The 20241-nt window shown below is 40.3% G+C and overlaps 1 protein-coding gene across 1 annotated transcript in view; it reads right to left on the reverse strand.

Annotated features, from left to right (window-relative positions):
- Nucleotides 1-1825: 1825 nt before the first annotated feature.
- RAMP1 (receptor activity modifying protein 1) overlaps nt 1826-20241 on the reverse strand; it is a 113257-nt gene continuing 94841 nt past the window's right edge. The window contains exon 3 of the mRNA XM_070933165.1: nt 1826-3458. Within this exon, the coding sequence (XP_070789266.1) occupies nt 3203-3458 (256 nt within the window). The 3' untranslated portion in view covers nt 1826-3202. The remainder of the gene's footprint in view (nt 3459-20241) is intronic.

Genomic DNA, 20241 nt, shown 5'->3' on the forward strand with positions numbered 1-20241 from the left:
GTTGGAGACTGGACGGTAGTTGTTAAGAATGTCAGGGTCCAGGCTAGACTTCTTAAGGAGGGGCTGAACCACCGCCTCTTTGAGTGCAGCGGGGAAGACCCCTTCCCTTAACGAAGCATTGGCAACAGCCTAGATCCAGTCTCCAGTCACCTCTCTGGCTGCAGACACAAGCCAGGAGGGACAAGGGTCCAATAAACACGTGGAGGACCCCAGCCAACCCATAATCCTGTCCACGTCAATTTATGATCATAATTGCACCCAAAATTTCTGTGGCTAAGCAAAAGTTGTTAAGTCAGTTTTGTCCCATTTTACAATCTTTCTTGCAGTAGTTGTTAAGTGAATCTGGCTTCCTCATTGACTTTGCTTGTCAGAAGATCACAAAAGGTGATCACATGACTCTGGGACACTGCAAACCTCTCAGGAAGACTCTTTCCTTAATTAGGTTCTTTAGGTCTTCCAAAAGTACAGCAACTGCCGCTTAACTGGATCTATCCACTTTGTTGCTAGCCATCTTCTTCTCTTTCCCTCCATCTTTTCAACATTAGAGCCTTCTCCATAGATCAAGGTCTTCACATAATGTGTCCAAAGTAGTATAATTATATTTTCCTTTCCTTTTATTTCTCTTATAGGCTGGATGTTCCATAACAATGCTCCATTTGTTATTATGCTTTGAATTGCCATAACATCTAATGGGAGATTGGATGCACAAATGGAGCTGCACACATGTGCACTTGCTGGCTGCTTACGCAAACAGAGCTGTGTGCATGCGCACTGGCTGCTCATGCAGAACGATCCCCCCCCCGCTGGTCCATAAAGCCGGAAATGTTGGGAAACACAAGAGTTGTGGCTGCGGCAACAGACTAGAAACCAGGAGACTGTGAGTTTTAGTCCCACCTGAGGGACAAAGCCATCTTTGGCCAGTCACTCTTTCTCAGCAGGCAAGGGCAAACCACTTCTGAAAAACCTTGCCAAGAAAACTGCAGAGACTTCACAGGCTGCCACCAGCAGTCGATACCAGGCAGAACAACAACATCACTAAATTGCATAATTATATTTAAAGTCGTAGAATTTTAAACAATACAACAGGATTTGATGGGGAAAAGTAGGTAGTTCATTCTTTTAACTAACTCATAGTTTGCTGAGTAACTGTTGATTGAATAAACCACAGGTATGGAGCCAGTCAGTATTTGCTTCTTCCTTCCCCTCCTCATCAGCCTGACTTCTTTTTCTCATCTGAATATACATTTTTCTGAGAGACCGGATTCCTGAAAACAAACAATTTCTGCTGATTATAACTGTTACTCTCTCATTTATACACTGCATTTCCTATGAAAGTGCAATGCTTAGGGAGGAGGATTTGAAAGAGTAAAACATGAAAAATAAATCATATCCAAACCAAGTCCAGACCAATCCAAAGCTTACATGTTTTCATTGGGTTTAATTGTTCAAAACAACATTATTTATAATTGTAGCCTACGACATATTTTCAGTCTCTATCTCATAGTCTCTCACATGCACACATGGAATAGCCAACAGCTGTGAGCCAATATGTAGATGTTCTTGTCCTAAGAGTAGGGAATTTCACTAAACGTAATCAGAAATTAGCTTTTGCCACCAAAGTTGTATCGCAAATCCAAGCATTTCTTTATTAATAAATTTACTACTTTACTATTAAATTTCTTAGTGCCATAGGTTTTATTAGAAACCTAGATTTTTTGTTTTAATATTTATACTATTTATTTTATTTTATTACAATTTTTATTAGAAAGCATTTCTTCAGAATGGTATATTGCAAACTTTAATATTTTGCCAATAATCTGCTGAAGATTTGTCCTGTGAATAAATGTCTACACTAATTAATGTCCATATAAAAATATTTATAGTGAACATTTGTTCATACAAAAGGTATGATAAAACATTAACATGCCTAAGAAATAATTATATTTGAATGAATTAGGATTTGCTAAAAATATTGTTGCTATGTTAATTTTTCAGCCAGAAAAATTAATGCAACGAACTATATTAGTTTTCAATGATTTTAACCAACAAAATACATTGAAATAGTTTATTATCTCATCATCAACATTGTTTCTATGGTACACAGGTGCTGATGCATCACCAACATTTTTTTCCCCAAATTACCATATTTTTTGGAGTACAAGACACACTTTTTTCCCTCCTAAAAGAAGCTGAAAATTTGGGTGCATCTTATACTCTGAATGTAACCCCACCCACCCGCTGGCCCACACCCTTCGGCCTCTGTGTGTCCTCTTCCTGGCTGCAGAGATTGCCACCGACAACGGCTTGTGTTTTTGGGCTCTGCATGTCGTGTTTTCAGCCTCCAGACACTCCGTTTGAGAGCCCTTGAAGGCTGTGGCGATCGCCAAAGCACATTGCTGCCGATCGCTGCCCGAAAATATGACGTGTTAGGAGGCTGAAAACATGATGTACGGTGCCCAAAATGGCTACATGGAACAGCTGCTGCCTTTTCTTACCCCTTCCGCACTTTGCCTGCTTTAGTCACTGGAGCTCCCTCTGACAATCAGCTGTGCTTTTGAAGCTGTTTTTCAGCCCCAACGCGAGCGAAGCGATCTTCTGTGCTTTGCCTGCTTTTCTAATTGCTGCTCCCTCTGACGATCCCAACCTGAACCAGCCCCAACCTCAAAACCAGCGAGTGAATTAATGTGCTGAAACTGACCAGGCTAAGGACGCTAGCCAGATGAATACCTGGTAGGCAGAATTTTTCCCCCCTATTTTCCTCCCTAAAAACTAAGGTGCGTCTTATACTCCAAAAAATACAGTACCTTATCTAAAAAAATGGTGCATAAGCCAAAGAGAAGGGTGTAATTACCAAGGACAATAAAAATATATTGAAAGAACCAGGAAAGAGAAGCTTATATTTGAAGATTGAAGCAGCAATACTGCAAACAGGTCTGTAATATTATAAATACCAGTTCAGACAGTGAGAACAATTTCTCAATGCATTCTCTTGATTTAAGCAAAATATTTGTTAATTCAAGAAGATGCATACAGTTTTTTTTCTCTAGGTAGCAGAAAATTTTCTATTATACACCGTCTCTAAAAATACTTTGTTCTGGTATCCAGAACTCTACCAAAGAAACAGCAAAACAGACTTCAGTACAGCTTGGAGGTTGAAAACTTTGGGGTTCATCTTCACCAATCTTATCTTGGACCTTTGGGTTTAAATAATGCCTTCACTGTATTTGCTTTGCCACACTACCAATGCCATCATGAGTAGGGTGATAAAAATTGGTACAACAATGAATGGACATAAAATGATGTTAGGGGGGTCTCCTACAGCTCTTCCTGAAACAGGGCAGGTTTTGAAGTAGTGACTATGAATTGTTATGAAGAACTGATCCACCAGTTGGTTTGGCCAGTAACAATCCAGTTTCTCAGCTATCAGGATAGTGCAATTGGTAAGCTCCTTGTAACAGCTGCAAAAGAGACAAGGAGATTTGTTAAAAATGTCACTCAATCATTAAAGGACATTACATATATTACACAGAGGCAAAGCCTAAATTACCAGCAGTTATTGTTTTAGGGTCAAAATATCATAGGTATTTTTCTAAAGTGAAGAATAGGTAACAATTCTCACAAAGTGCCTTACAAGCAGTACAAACAATTGTATATTTCTAGAATCCTTCCCACCAGAAAACCAGTGGACACTGACCACAAGGGAGAGGAGATGGCAGCTCAATAGAATAAACTTCTAGTCCTTGTCTCCTCTCTCCCTCTTTTTCTCTTTGGGTATCATTTCTACTGGGGAGATTGAGTTAAAATATAATACTGAGTATTTCAACTAAGTCCTAAATTCTAACTAACTAACAAATCCTTATTCCGACAGATAGGCAGAATGCATCAATTATCACAGCAAACAAGAGGAAAACCTACTATGCACAAAATCCACCCGGGTCTTCTATAATGTTGTAAACAACGAAGTTAAAGACTCAAGATCCATCCCACCACTAAAAGGGCCAAATGGGAAAGACTTTAATGATGAAACTGTTAAGGCCAACCTCTTCAACACATTCTTCGGTTCAATCTTTGTAAACAGCAACAGATCATACCCCACATTTCCCAATCGTACCACAATTAATCACAACAATCTACTACATGTCAATTTCACAGAAAATGCTGTTGAAAAGGCACTACGCAACCTAAAACCATCTCTATCGATTGGCCCTGATGGATTATGTGCCTACTTCCTAAAGAAGCTCTCAACCACCATAGCAGAACCACTTAGCATAATCTACGAAATACCTTTCAGAACCAGCTCCTTACCTAACTTATGGTCACTAGCCACGGTCATCCCCATCTTCAAAAAGAGTGACCCCAGTTGATAATTACAGACCAATCTCATTATATTGCGTCACATGCAAAGTCATGGAATCAATCATAAACCAATCCATTACCCTCTACTTAGAGACAAACAACCTACTCTCTAACAAGCAGTTTGGCTTCAGAAAAAAATTGTCCTGCAATATGCAACTCTTACACTGCAAAAACATATGGACTTCACAACTCAACTAGGGTAAAGCAATAGATGCAATTTATATAGACTTCTGTAAAGCCTTTGATTCAGTAGTACACGACAAACTAATTCTAAAACTAAAATCTTATGGCATTTCCATATCCCTGCATAAGTGGATAGCTGCATTCCAATGAAACAGGCAACTTAGTCAAAATAGGAAATGCCCTATCAAACCCTGCACCAGTTAACAGCGGTGTCCCCCAAGGAAGCATTTTAGGATGCACACTCTTTATACTTTACATAAACAACCTTTGAAATCATATTATAAGCAACTGCGTTCTCTTCACTGATGATGTAAAACTATTCAACACCACCAACAATGCTGCTACCCTACAAAAAGACCTTGACTATCTGTCAGAATGGTCAAACAATTGGCAACTCCAAATCTCAACCAACAAATGTTCTGTCTTACATATTGGCAAAAAAAACCCAAAACACAAAATACAAGCTGGGCAGATACAACCTTGTAGATGACCCTCACTCTGTCAAGGACCTTGGAGTACTCATCTCAAACGATCTAAGTGCCAGAGCTCACTGTAACAGCATTGCCAAAAAAGCATTAAAAGTTGTTAACCTAATCTTGCGTAGCTTCTTCTCCGGTAATATTGAACTGCAAACTAGGCATACAAAATTTTTGCTAGACCAATTCTTGTATACAGCTCATCTGTCTGGAACCCGCACTGCATATCGGACATTAATTGAATGAGTCCAGAGATACTTCACGAGAAGAGTCCTCTATTCCTCTGCTTGTAACAGAATACCTTATGCCACCAGACTTGAAATTTAGGGGATAGACAACTTAGAACTTTGCTGTCTTCGGTCTGACCTAAGCGTAGTACATAAAATTATCTGCTACAATGTCCTACCTATCAATGAATGCTTCAGCTTCAATCACAACAATACACGAGCACATAATAGATATAAACTTCTGGTAAAGCATGCCAAACTTAATTGCAGAAAATATGACTTCAGTAACAGAGTTGTTAATGCCTGGAATGCACAAGCTGACTCTGTAGTTTCTTCCCCAAACCCCCAAAACTTTACCCTTAGACTATCTACTGTCAACCTCACCCCATTCCTAAGAGGTTTTTAAGGGGTATGCATAAGCGCACCAGTGTGCCTACCGTCCCTGCCCTAATGTTCCCTCTTATTCGTATCCATTTCATTTATTCATAGTTATGTTTATACTTATATCTGTTATCTAATACATGCTTGATGAAAATAAATAATAAATAATACTACTTTACCATTAGGATCTCTCAAAAGTGACAATTGCAAGATATAGCTACAAAGGTACTTACTGAACTGGGTGGAATGTTTTAGAATGGAGGCCGAATGTTTTAGGTTGTAATCTAGGACTAAGAATTAGGATCCGAAACGCACATTTTAAAGACAAAAATCAAGGGCAGAAATATTTCTGAAAATGGAAATGGATTAAATCATGACTATAGCAGAAACATGTTCTCTCTCTCTTCTTTGTTCTGCCAACTGTTAACCACAATATCCGAACAAAAAATAAACACTTGATCAGTGGTGGGTTGCTCCCGGTTCGCACCGGTTCAGGAGAACTGGTAGTAAAAAATTTTCATTGGTCGCAGAATCGGTAGTAATGGCTGGCTGGCCACGCCCCTGAACCGGTCCCCCGGTTGCTGCTCACTCACCCCGGCCACCATGTTCATTGCTGCCATGTTCTTCACACATGCGCATCCCATTGCCTTTCAAGTCCAATGGGATGCGCATGTGCGAAGAACATGGTGGCAATGACAGCAGCTTTTTCCATAGCTACAAAGCTTGCTGGGCTGGGTGGCCCCCTCCCCGCCTGCCAGCAGCTCCCAAATCCACTGCCATTGCAGCTGCGGTGGGGATGGGGGGGTTTCAGCTTGCTGGACTGTCGACTTCACCCTCCCTGTCACCACTGTCCTCTCCTGCCAAGGCCTGCACTTTTCCTCCAGAGGCATGTGGAAGATCTAGAAGGTAAAGTCGATGCTGGCAGCGGGGGGAGGGAGACCCACTGTGCTCAGCCGAAGAGCTGCCTTTGGGGGGGGGACACACAGTGAGGCTCACTTGCCTTTTGGGCCTGGCGTGCTCGGCCTCGTGGGACATCATGTGGCTACAAAGCTTGCTGGGCCAGGCAACCCCTTTCACGCCGACCAGAGACTCCCAAAGCTGCCCCTTTTGCAGCAGCAGTGGAGGTGGGATGGGAAGGGGGCAGCCCAGTAAGCTTTGCAGCAGCTGCATGCTACAAAGCTTGCCGGCCTGGGCAGCCCCCTTTTTGCTGGCCAGTGGCTCCTGAAGCTGCCCCTTTTGCAGCAGCGGTGGAGATGGGATGGGATGGGAGCAGCCTGGTAAGCTTCGTAGTAGCTGCATACTACAAAGCCATTTTCTTTTCAGTGGTCCATGATAGTGCATCTATAGTATGTAGATAATAAACTTGAAAAAAGGTGAACAACATTTTTACAGAACTATAGATACGTTGAGGCTGAGTGTGACAAAGAATGGCTGGGAGGGGAGGGGCCAGGCGAGGCACTCCTTGACATGAGTGACATTGAGTTGGCCACGCCCACCCAGTCACATGACCACCAAGCCAGGCCCACCCAGTCACATGACCACCAAGCCAGGCCCACCCAGTCACATGACCACCAAGCCACGCCCACCAAGCAAGCCACGCCCACAGAACCAGTAGTAAAAGGTTTTGGAATCCACCCCTGCACTTGATCCTTAGTATCTGTACATCAGAAAAATCACATACATACACTTATGCACATTTAAGAAAACAAATCAAATTTAGTAGAGCAAGTGAAAAATTCTTCATTTAGGAAAGAAAAATCATGCATGAAAAGAGTCTTGGCACTGGGATTCATCCAACGTTACACTGACTGCTAAAAAGGCACATGCCATTACAGATGCAACAATAGAAGGATACTTATTATTTGTATCTTTTATTACTCCCAAAATGGAATGAGTTAGGAAGTAATAATTCAGTTTTCTGCATTTGAAGAATGATTCAAGAATAAAGAGCAAGGAAAAGAATGAGGTCAAATACTACTGCTTTGAAATTATGCTAATAGTAAGAATCTGCTCAAGTGAAGGCCATGTATCACTTTGTCTGGGATGTGCTAATTTGGATTCATATGCTGGGGATGGATCTGTGTTGGACCTAATGGCCCAAACTGTTCCATCTTTATGTTTATTTAACAGATTGTAATAGTAGCCCTTTCCCAGCCTGCATACTGTATGGGCAAAGGCATATGCAAACCACAAGTTTCTCTCCACCAGGGACTTGGCATGTAAGCCAAAAGGAGATTTTTCCCCAGCCCTTCCCATTCTGGGAAACCTTTGTTCTTTGGGGACTGCACACCAACTTCTGTGGACTATGGAGCAAGAAGCTGTGTGTTAGGGGTAAGGTGTTACAGTATATGGTTTTCTTTTTTTATGTTGAGTATGTACTTTTATCTATATATGTTTATGTTGTACACCAGGGGTCCCCAACCTCAGGCCACAGACTGGTGGCCTATTAGGAACTGGGCTGCACAGTTGGAGATGAGTGAGTGGTGCACCCATGCCCCCCGTCCATGGAAAAATTGTCTTCCACAAAACCAGTCCCTAGTGCCAAAAAGGTTGAGGACTGCTGTTGTACACTGTCCAGAGTTGATAGCCTTATAAATCAAATAAATAAATAGATAAAATAAGGAAAGGAGAGCATTCTCTTCCAGCTTCTGATTTAAGGATGGTGGGTTTTTTTTGGTGTGTGTGTGTGTGTGTGTGTGTGTGTGTGTGTGTGTGTGTGTGTGTAGGAAGTGATTTCTGGTAACAACTGAATCCAAAAAAAGAATTTGATTAAAGGACAATATATTCTAGAGGAAGTAAGAATACTAAAGACATTTTTATTTTGTTTTTGCATGCTTAAGTCTAATATTTTGTCTCTAGTATTCTTTGTCTTTATACAAACTTAATATGTAGCTGTGTTTTGGATCTTTACTGCAGTCTAGTCTTTATGAATGGAACAGACCAGCATCATCTTATGGGTTACCAGAATTATATATTTTTCCATTAGAGTTTTTTTAAGATCCTGTTTTTGATTAAAAACATGTTTTTTAATCTCCTTTGCTACTGAGAGTTTTTGTCAATGAGATTTTTATATTCTTTTGCTTTTTTTGAATTGGAATAAAATTGATCTTTCTCCCCACAAGGAACAGGGAGAAATTCAGCTAGTCACACACAAGAGCACCACAGGGCCAGAGGCTGCTACTATAGGCATTTTCTCCACATTTTTCCTTTTTCATTGGCCAGAAAAGCAACAAGGTCATGACAGCCCTCAGAACTTTAGAGGGAAGATACCATGTGAAGTTCCCATTGGAAGATGGGTGATGGCAGCAGGAACTACTGAACCAAGGTAGGATGTAGAGCTAAAGATCTTCTAGGACACAAGTCTTCTGGGAGATGATGTTTTAGATCTCAATCTTTCACTTCATGGACTCAGCCTTACTGCTAGGCATGTCGACCAGGGGTGAAATGCTCCTGGTTCGGACCGGATCGCCTGATCTGGTAGCGATGGCGGTGGGTGGTTCAGAGAACTGGTAGCAGAAATCTCTGCCCCCTCCCCATGCCCAGCTGAGCAGCGCGATCATTAGAGGCTTTTTAAAAAACTTTTAAAAGCATTTTTTCTGTAAATGCTTTTAAAAGTAAAAAAAAGCCTCTGATGATCGCGCAGCTCAGCTGGGATCATCAGAGCCTTTTAAAAGCATTTTTTTCTACAACCTCTTCGGCTGAAGAGGTTGTAGAAAAAATGCTTTAAAAAAAAAAGTTGGCCACACCCACCCAGTCACATTACCCCCCACCAAGCCATACCCACAGAACTGGTAGTAACAAATTTTACATTTCACCACTGATGTGGACAATTGCTTAAAAATCTGAGGCAGCAGTTCTAGTAGCCAGAAGATTTAAGCCTGGCTCTCACACTGCTTGTTGAGTTCTTGAATTTGTTAATTTCTTCTCATTAAAAATGGGATGGGAGTGCTTTTCAAAACAGCTTCATACTCAAGGATTTTTGCCTAGTAAATAATTGAGGGTTGGCAGCTCTGCATCCAGCAGAACCAGTGGTGGGTTGTCCCCAGTTCGCACCGGTTCTATAGAACCGGTAGTAAAACTGGCAGGAGGCTCTGCCCACCAACCCCAACGTCATCAAAACGCTTCTGCACATGCGACCCTGTTGCGAACCGGTAGTAAAGGTAAGTAGAACCCATCCCTGAGCAGAACCTTTGCTCTTTTATCATGTAAAGAATTTATAGTAACAGAAAAACAAGGGAAATGCATTGGCTTCTCCATCCAGTACATAGGAATTAGTTGAAGAAAATCCTGGGAGTTGATTTAATAGTAACTGAAACAAATAAAATGTAATAAAATATAACATATCAATAATAAGAATGGTTATTAAAATTACAATACTGAAGTGAAAAACTTATCAGGAGAAACACTCAGCCTTACTGCTATATATGTGCACAGGACTAATACATGCAATATGAAATAATTTTTCATTAAACTTTTTGATGCATTTATATTTCCACTGAGCATACAGAAATAGAAAGCAGAAAGTTGAGATAGGCTATTGAGATAGGCAATGACAGTGTGTGATATGTGTTCCAGAATAAGTTGTAAACAGAATGTATGCTTTCATGGCTATATGTATGTGTTGGTTCTTGGGCAGGGCATATATATATGGGGAGAGAAAGACAGCATATATGCAACCTCTTTTACAGAAGGATACTGTAAATGTTCCTTGAAGTTATGAACCAACAGAGCCTTGATGGCAAAACAGTTTTCTTTCAAAGCAATAAAGCAGTTTTAATCTGCTAATGATATAAATTAATTAGAACTGGATTGTCAAAAAATATTAACATAAAAAGTTAATATGTACAAATTGACTTATTAAATTATTTAAGGTATTTGGGATTGTAACATGTGTGTTAGAAGGGAATTCCTGCTATCAATTTGCTCATCTTCGAAGTTCGCCAGGTAAGGAAACAATCATTATAAGAAATACTGAAGGTTTAGAGTTAATTTAGGTTATAATAGCAAATCTTGACAGTATTTCACCTTCCCTCTTTATAAACAAGAGAGATCAAGTGAAACAGTTTTGAGTGTCCTTCTCATATTTTTTTGTTTTCCCAAGCAAACTTCATGTTTTCCTAAAAGCTGATACATATTTTCTTCAAAGTGATCTCCATACTTCTCTATATTATACCTCTATTACCTCCTGCAGATGTTATTTGGTGTCCAAAATAAAGAACTTTTTTCCTCACATCTCTATTATAGCTCTCCATCACTGTCCTGTCTCTCCCCCAACCATTTTTCTTTGTTGAAGATTCAAGGGGAGAATACAGCCATTCACATTTCCTTCACCATTGCTTTATCCTATTCCTATCCCAGATAAATTTTCTTGTTGTTGTTAGTTCTGAAGAGAGCTTGGCTGGATTTTTTCCCCCTTCTGCTTCTCCACAGAGCCTGTACTATGTCTATTCTATAGGAAGGAATCTAGAAACATCTTTGGTTTATAATAATGGTTATTGAAAAGTGGAATCATAAGATGGGAAGCTGAAAGACTCAAACACTGTCTCCCAGAAGTGTTCTGGGTCTTCTGATCTCACTTACTGTTTTGAGGTAATGGCTTGGTAGTTCCTGCTGTCATCAGTTATCTTCCACAGGGTACATAACCTGCTACTCTCACCTAATAATATGGGTGTATGAAAGGCAAGGCTCTGTACTGCCTTTCTGGCAACTTAAAAGTAAAAGAGCAAAATAATTTCAATAGCACAATAGGAAAGCTTCTCTTTAAATACACCATGTAGACATAGAATGTAGAGAGTAAAAGGATGATAGTGATATGTAGGAATTGTTGTCTAGTCAAAGGGGCTAAAGCATTTTTAAATCAAAACAACCAGATAACATTGGGGGGGGGGGAGAAAAGGGGATTTTGTGGTGGATTGCTTTTGTTTATTCTTTAAAAGGGGGGGGTGAGCTGATTGAAGATTGTGGTGTATTATTTGATTGGCTGATGATTATTTCTCTTAAGTACTTTAAATTCTCTAAGATAACCCAAAATGATAAGTAATACAAATTTAAGCAAAATAGGGAGAAAAAATACATCCACACCATCATCAGCAACATCAGCAACATCAGCAGAAGCATCCAGTCCAGCAAGTCAACAATCACTAGATAGCATGTTACAACAAGAAAAAAATGAACACTCTTCAAACAGAAATGAAATCAATGTTCCAATTGCTACAAGAAGCTATAGCAAAGAACCATGACGACATGAAGGAAAGAATGCAAAAGATGGATGATAAAATGGAGAACATCCAGCAAATAAGAACTAACAATGAACAACGAATTCAGAAAATAGAAGAGAAATCAGAACAAACAGAAAAAAAAGTGGAAAAGATGGACATAGGCAGACAAAGATCTAGAGAGAACTGTAATTATGTTGGAGATGGCTAAAGCAGATTATTTTCTGAGATTCCAAAACATTGAGGAAGTAAAAGAGGAAGATCTTCCTGAGAAAATGGCAGAGTTGCTGGTGGATGCTCTGGAGGTGAATAAACTGGAAATGCTTGCTGGGATGGATGAAATATTCAGAATACATATGAATTTACTAGAAAAAGAAGAACTGGCAGAAAAAAAATCAAAAGTGCTAAACAGAATTTCTTTGAAAATGTGAATAAACCAGGAAGATGGCATATAAATTGAAAAAGGAGAAAGAAAAGAAACTGATACATTGACTAGTAGATGAGAAAGAAATTCTTTATTATCAAAATGATGATAAAAAATAATAATTCAAGATTACTATGAAAAGTTGTATGATCAGGAGAAAATTCCAGAAGATAGAATAAAACAATATTTGGAAAAAGCTGAACTTCCTAAAGTACCTGAAACAGTGAAAGCCACGTTAAACAAACAAATAATTATGATGGAATTAACAGAAACGATTAAGAGAGAAATGAATAACAAAATGCCAGGACCAGATAGGCTACCGGCAGAACTTTATAAGCATTTACAACAGTGGTAGGATTCAAATTTTTCCACTACCAGTTCTTGTGGATGTGGTCTGGTGGTGGTCGATGTCATGTGACTGAGTGGGCGTGGCCAACTTGACATCACTCATGGCCATACCCACTCAGTCACATGACCCCCCTCCCACCAAGCCACGCCCATAGAACCCAGTAGAAAAAAATTTGAGAGCAGCTAAGTGGCTGTGGCGGCTGGCTGGAGGCTGCCGAAAACTACCAGAGGTCTCAAATGTGCCGAAAAAGCCACTGCAGTGGCTTTGCCATCCTGTCGAACAACAGGGTGGTGACGGCAGTGGCTTTTTCGGCACTTCGAGACCTCCGGTAGTTTTCTGCACAAGAAGCCTCCAGTCAGCCCTTGTTGCGAGATGCCTGCAGCTGCACTGAAAAAAAGACACTGCAGCTGCAGGCTTCTTGCAGTGAAAATTACCAACCTCCGGCTCCGCTTCTCCAATGTGTCACCGCTGCTGCCACCTTGTTCTATGCGCCAGCTGCGCAAGTCCACCCCATTGCCTGCTGCGCTGCTCTGGTCGGACTTGCCCGGGCAAGAAGCCTGCAGCCACCATGTCTTTTTTTCGGTGCAGCTGGAGTCCTTCCCTGGCAGCCAGCTGTGAGAGGAAGGTAAGGTCGCGGCCACGTGATGACAAAAGAGGTCATGGGGGAGGAAGTGGGGAGATTAAGGGCTGGGGCCTCTGAAGGAGGGGAAATGGAGTGATGCGCCGCGCTTAAGGGAGAGCGGGAGGTGAGCGGGCGCCAGCTCCAGGGCAAGGCCGGAGCCAAAGAATCATGCATTCCCAGACCCGGCCGAGGTGGGTGACAAGCGGGCAGCAGCTCCAGGGCAAGGCCGGAGCCAGGGAATCGTGCATTCTCTGACCCTGCTGACGCGGGTGGTGGCTCCAGGCCGCTCACCCCTGGGGCCCCAGCCCCCGATCCAAAGCAAAGGGTGAGCGGGTGGCATACATTGCTTACCTTTGGTGAGCTGAGTTGAGCGGGCATCGGCAAGGTGACTGGCAAGGTGATTAGCTGGGCCGCATGGCAAAGGCAACATATATAGGGCGGGGTAGGTGGGGTGAGTGGCAAGCGGCTGGAAGGGGTGGGGCGAGTGGCGACTGGGCGACAGGCATGGCCAGCCAGAAGTTGCTATTGATTTGGCGACCCAGGCCAAATTGTTGCTACCGGTTCACTCGAACCAGTGCGAACCGACTGAATACCACCTCTGATTTAAAAGATACTTTAGGTTCAGCAATGTTGGAAGTTTAAAATGAAGTTCTGTCAGAAGCGAAGGTACCAAATTTGTGGATGGAAGCAAACATTACTCTTACATCGAAAGAAGATTCAGATTTAATGCAAATAAAAAACTATAGGCCAATATCTTTATAGAATGCTGATTATAAAGTATATGCTTCAATAATAGCAGAGAGACTAAAAAGGGTTTTGAATGAATTTATACATTCAGACCAGAATGGATTTTTACCTGAGACAGATTAAAAACAATATGAGAATGATTTTAAACACGCTGGAGTACTATGAAGCACATCCCGGAAAACAAACAGTGTTGATTTTCTTAGACGCACAGAAAACATTTGATAATGTAAATTGGCAATTTATGTTAATACAACTAAAATTGATGGACTTTGGTGAGAGATTTATTAATATGATCAAGGCGATATATTATAAACAAACAGAAAAGGTGATGGTAAATGGGGATATGACAGAGAACTTTAATATATAAAAAAGCACAATGTCCGTTATCCCCTTTACTATTTATATTGACACTGGAGGTGTTAAATAGAAACATTAGACAAGATATAGAAATAAAGGTATGGAAATAAAAAAGGAAAAATACAAGTTACAGACGTTTGCAGATGATTTGTTTTTTATCTTAGAAGATTCACAAGAAACTGGACCCAAACTAATTAAAAAAATAGAAGAATATTCTTTCAGTTGCAGGACTGAAAATAAATTTTAAAAAAAACTAAAGTATTAGTTAAAAATCTTACAGATACACAGAAAAAAGAGTTAACGAAGAGAACATATATACAGATAGTTGAGAAAGTAAAATACTTAGGAATTCAACTAACAGCAAGATGTGCAACTATTAAAAAGGACAATTATTTGCTGATGCAAAAAATTAAATACCATCTGGAGAAATGGAAAAGCCTGCAACTGTTGTTCACAGGAAGAATAGCTACTATAAAAATGAACATTTTGCTGAGATTATTATATTTATTTCAAACAATCCCGATAAAGCTGGGAAAAAATATTTTGAAGAATTAAGCAAAATAATACTAAGATAGACTTCCTGTGACGTCACAGCAGCCGGAGGAGGCAAGGGACTCTTCTCCCGAGCCGATTCTCCGTTCGCTGTACCCGGCGGCTTCATTGAAGCTTCTTTGAAGCCACTACTGAGCGGAAAAGCTTGGTGGGAAAGAGGGGAGCTTGCCAGCTCTGTGTGGAAAGTGCAGGCTGCACGAAGAGACTGAAGTACCTTCCTGATGTCAGCACAGTGAGAGGATGCCTGCTATGGCGCCCCGAGGCTGTGGCTATACTGCTTGAGGAAGTCTATTCATCCCAGCCAAACTAAAAGACTGATTCGGTAATTTGAGACTGTGATTCGATTGGAAGCCCCAAAGTAGTGGAGTTTAAAATCTTTCCTACTCCCAGAGCCTAAACTGAGTGAGGTGGCAGTGAAGTTTTTGGCAGTTTGAGAAAATTATAAACCTTGGATTATAACTGATTATTGCGATCTGATTTCATCCTGTTTTTACAACTGGTGAATTTTGAATTTTGACTTACTGTTTGGGAATGCGATTCTCCACGGACCTTGAATGAAAGAGTGCTATGCTTCCTTTGATTTTCCTATCTTTGACTTAGCATTAACATTTTCTGTTTTGAAGAATGCCATTTGCATGAGTCGTCATTTTTGAATTTGCTTCCACTGCAAGAAGATCTGGAGAACTGGAGAAATTGGTGTTTGCTGCCATCTAGTGACCAAAATTGCTAACTGCACCTAGATTCATTATAGTTGGACCTTCCCCCCCCTTTTTTTCCCCTTCCTTTTCCTATTTCCTTTTAGATAGCCAGTAGGAATTAGATAGCCAGTAGGAATTAGTGAGTAAATTTACTCCTAGTGTGGTTTGGACATAGCGAAGCAAGAGTGAATTTTGATACTAGGCGGTGAAACCATTTGGTGTTGTATGATTGCCTGGAAAGACTTTTTAGGAATATCCAAAATGGCTACCATGACTATTACCTTGAAGAAGAAGGCAATCACGACCTCTTCAGCCTCATCTCCAGCCATCACCTCTGTGATGCTACGAAGATCATTTGAAGACGTGGCTATTCCGGGAAAAGCATCGACGCAAGATATTCTCCAGTCTATACAGGAGACGTTGATTAAAAATCAAGATTCAACATCAAAGACCTTGGAAGAGCTGAAGAGGAACGTCGAAACGTTAACTACTGAGACAAGGTTGTTTCATGCAAAGTTTGAGGAGGTCCAAAATACTTTGACTAATCATGAGGAATGGATTCAAGCTTCCGAGATAAAGACCGAAAAGGTGACCTGTAGGATGGAGCGTCTCGAACTCCGGCAAGCCTTGGCTAATAAAAAAATCAAGGAAGAGATTATCTTCCTTGAAATAGATAGATCTGGCTACTTCCTACGATTTCAGAATGTCCCTGAAGAGAAAGGTGAGCGCTTGGATGTACTAATGGGAGAGATCGTTGCAGGAATTACTGGAAGAGATTTTGCAGAAGTTTCAAGAGATATTGACGAAGTGCTCCGAGTATATACAAGTTATGCTCAGCGCAACAAACTCCCTAAAGAGATCCATGTTCGATTTACCAGAACAGCACTAAGGGATGAAATGTTTCGGAAAACGAGGGACCAAGCTTTTACCTACAAAGGTAACCGACTAACAGTATTGCCCCAGTTCCCGAGACAAGTACGAGACATTCGGAGGAAATATGATTTTTTGACAACATGGCTGAGGAAACAAGGGATACGTTATCGTTGGCTTCTACCGGAAGGCCTGACGTTTATCTGGCAAGAGCAGAGGTTACGACTGGAAACCGTACAGGAAGCGCAGGACTTCGCGGAGGCCTATATTAATTTTAGTGACCAAGAGAGTGAAGGTGGTAACCTAGGTAAGAGCCAAGAAGAAGTAACCCAGGAAACAACAGCCACAGAGCATATTGGACATGACAAAGACACAGCCCAATCTGGAGAAGAAAGAGGAACTAATTTCCAAATCAAGACCAGATCCCAGAAACTCAAGAACGCAGGTAAGTAGAGGCATGAGGTGCTCCACCTGTTTTCCGTTAACATCAATGGCCTGAACTCTCCCACTAAGAGGAAAAAGGTCTGGGCTAAACTTCAAAAAGATAATTATGATATTATATGTTTACAGGAGGCCCATATAAGGAAAGACCATTCTAAGATTTTAATTTATCCCAAACTGGGGAAGTTGTATGTATCCTTGGCCGACCAGAAGAAAAGGGGAGTTGTTTACAATCGGAGAGGCCTGTTGAAAAGTCAAGTATATGCAGATACACAGGGTAGGATACTGATGTTAGAGATTAGCATTGGCCAAAAAATAGTATTGTTAGTAAATATATACACCCCTAACGTTAACCAAATGGGTTTCTTTAAAGATTTGCATAAGAAAATTAATGAATTAAATTACGAGCATGTATGCATAGTAGGTGACTTCAACGCGATTGCTGATACTTCAATTGATTATGATCCAGGAAGCGGTTCTCCTAAATACAAAAAAGGGCATAGGAAGGTACTCTCCAAAACATGGGATAACCTAAGAACAGAAATAGGGTTAAGAGACATCTGGCGAGACTTCCATCCTATGCAAAAGCACTTTACATATTTCTCCCCCAGGCATAGATCGTGGTTGTTAGGATATGGTTTGAGCTTAACAAGTTGTGCAGGCAATATATGTGTACTGTAACTTTAATATGAATATGTATTGTGTGACTTTAAGGCTTTACTGCTGAATCATTATAATGCTGAGTCATGCTGTAATTAAGTAATCACTGGTTGTGAGAGTATTTAAGCAAGGTATTGTAATGTGTTCAGTTGCTGCTATGATATGCTGCCATTGTGTATGAAGCTGATGTGATATGCTACCAGAGTATGATATGCTGCCATTGAGAGGAGTTGCTATCTGCTACCATCGTGGTTTGTGAATCAGATGAGTTTGTTATTCTAACCAACTACTGTTTGTTGGGTAAGAAGATTCTGTAACTACTGGACTGATTTAAATGGCAAAGACTTGGAATTTGTTTAAAGACTATGAGACTGTTTTTCTACTATAAAGTAAACTTTTGATAAACCAGTTTGCATATCTCTTATTCATTGCTCTCAGCAACATTTCCTTGTGCATTTACTCTGCTGGTTGGTAACACAACACCAATATCCTTAACAGTGGTCTAGGATAGATATGGTCTGGTCAACATCAGATTTGAAAGAAGGCATAAATTCGGTTGAAATAGGGACGAATATATGGGCAGACCACCATCCCCTGGTAATAAAATGGAAGGGGTCCACTAGAAGAGCGAGATGGTCTATGAGGACTGAGATCATGAAAAATGAGGAATTTATAAATATGATTAAAAAAGAATTAGATCATTTTTTTACCGAAAACAAGAGAGAAGATACTTCCCTTCAAAATATTTGGGATACTGTCAAAGCAGTAGTTAGGGGATTGGTAATAAAATATACAGCTACCAAATGGAGAAAGGAGAAGGCCAAACGGATTGAGTTAATGGCTGAATTGGAGAAAGCTGAAGGAGAGCTGTGTTTAGATCCGCATAATAATTTTATTAAGGAGAAAATTGACTTGATTAGGCATGAGTTATCTATCCTAGATCAAAACGATTTGGCGAATAAAATTCGGAAATGTCGACAAAACCAATTTGAACATGCTAATAAGCCAGGCCGGTGGTTGTCATATAGAATAAGAAAAGAGGCAGAATCTAGAAAGATTGAATTTTTACAGGACTCTATGGGAAATTTGGTAGGTACTAGAGCAAAAAGCAAAGATTTTTATACCTCCTTATATAGCCAAGAAATTCATCAGGAAGATAAACTCAAGAGTTATCTCCAGAATCTACAATTGGAGATGATTCCGGATTACTGTAAAGAAATTTTAAATGCAGAAATTACAGTTGGGGAAATAGCAGCTATCAAGAAACAAGCCAATGGCAAGACTCCGGGACCGGATGGGATTCCTAGTGAATTTTATAAAGGAGTCTTTGACTCACTTAGTTTGTACATCAAAGATCTATTTAATGAGGTTTTATTACACTTTAGGATACCCCGGTCCTGGACGGAAGCCTATATTTCCCTAATCCTGAAACCCGATACAGATAAAACTCTGATCCAGAACTATAGACCAATCTTGCTCCTGAATGTGGATTACAAGATTTTTGCGACAATACTAGTTGAGAGACTCCGGGTGTTCCTGTCCCGATTTATCCACCAAGATCAGAATGGTTTCCTGCCTCATAGGCACCTAAGAGATAATGTAAGGGTAGTATTGAACGACTTAGAATACTATGAGACACACCCTGATAAATCAATGGTAATGATTTTTCTGGATGCCCAAAAGGCTTTTGACAGTCAACTGGAATTTTATAATACAACAATTGGAAGTGATGGGTTTTGGGTCTCAATTTACAAGGGCAGTTCAAGCCATCTATTCTAAACAGTCGGCAAGGTTACTGTTTAATGGATCACTATCAGATGAGATACAAAGGTACCAGACAAGGATGCCCTCTTTCACCACTGCTTTTTATTTTAACACTTGAACCACTTCTTAAGACGATCAGGCAGGATTCGGAAATTAAGGGCTTAAAAGTTAAAGGGGAAGAATACAAACTCCAAGCATTCGCCGACAATTTGGTTTTCATATTAGAAGATCCCCTTATTACGGGACCAAAATTACTTACTAAATTAGATGAATACGGGGAGGTAGCGGGATTAAAAATCAATAAGGATAAAACCAAAATGTTAACAAAAAATTTGTCAGGTGCCCAAAAGGAACAGATCCAAAGTATTATAGGGATTAATTGTGTCAAAAAACTTAAATACTTAGGTATTTGGCTTACAAATAGATGTTCTTCTATCAAAGAGCTCAATTATTCCAAATTATTAATAGACACAGCGAATGAAGTGGAGAGATCGCGGCATATTCAGATCTCATTTTTGGGTAGAATTGCCGCGATAAAAGCCCATGTTTTACCAAAATGGATCTTTTTATTCCAAACGGCTCCTGCAAGATTGGATAAAAACTTTTTTAGGAAATTAGACCAAATTCTAAGTAAATTTATTTGGCAGAGTAAAAAAACCTGTATAAAAAGAAAAATGCTGTAAGAGCACAAAACAAGGGGTGGCTTGGGACTCCCTATGTGGGAACTTTATTACCAAGCTTCATTTCTGGTTTGGATAAAAGATTGGGTGATCCTCTCAAGAAAGCGCATTTTGGCAATTGAAGGATACAATTTGCAGCGGGGATGGCATTCCTTCTTGTGGTCTCAGAAAGACAAACAATCCAAACATTTTACTAATCATTATATTAGAGGAATTTTATTAATGCGGCTAAGAAGAGT

The sequence above is a fragment of the Pituophis catenifer genome, unplaced genomic scaffold (assembly GCF_029215685.1).
Source record: "Pituophis catenifer annectens isolate HBS135680 unplaced genomic scaffold, rPitCat1.0.hap2 SCAF_1, whole genome shotgun sequence".
In the NCBI taxonomy this organism is placed as follows: domain Eukaryota; kingdom Metazoa; phylum Chordata; class Lepidosauria; order Squamata; family Colubridae; genus Pituophis; species Pituophis catenifer.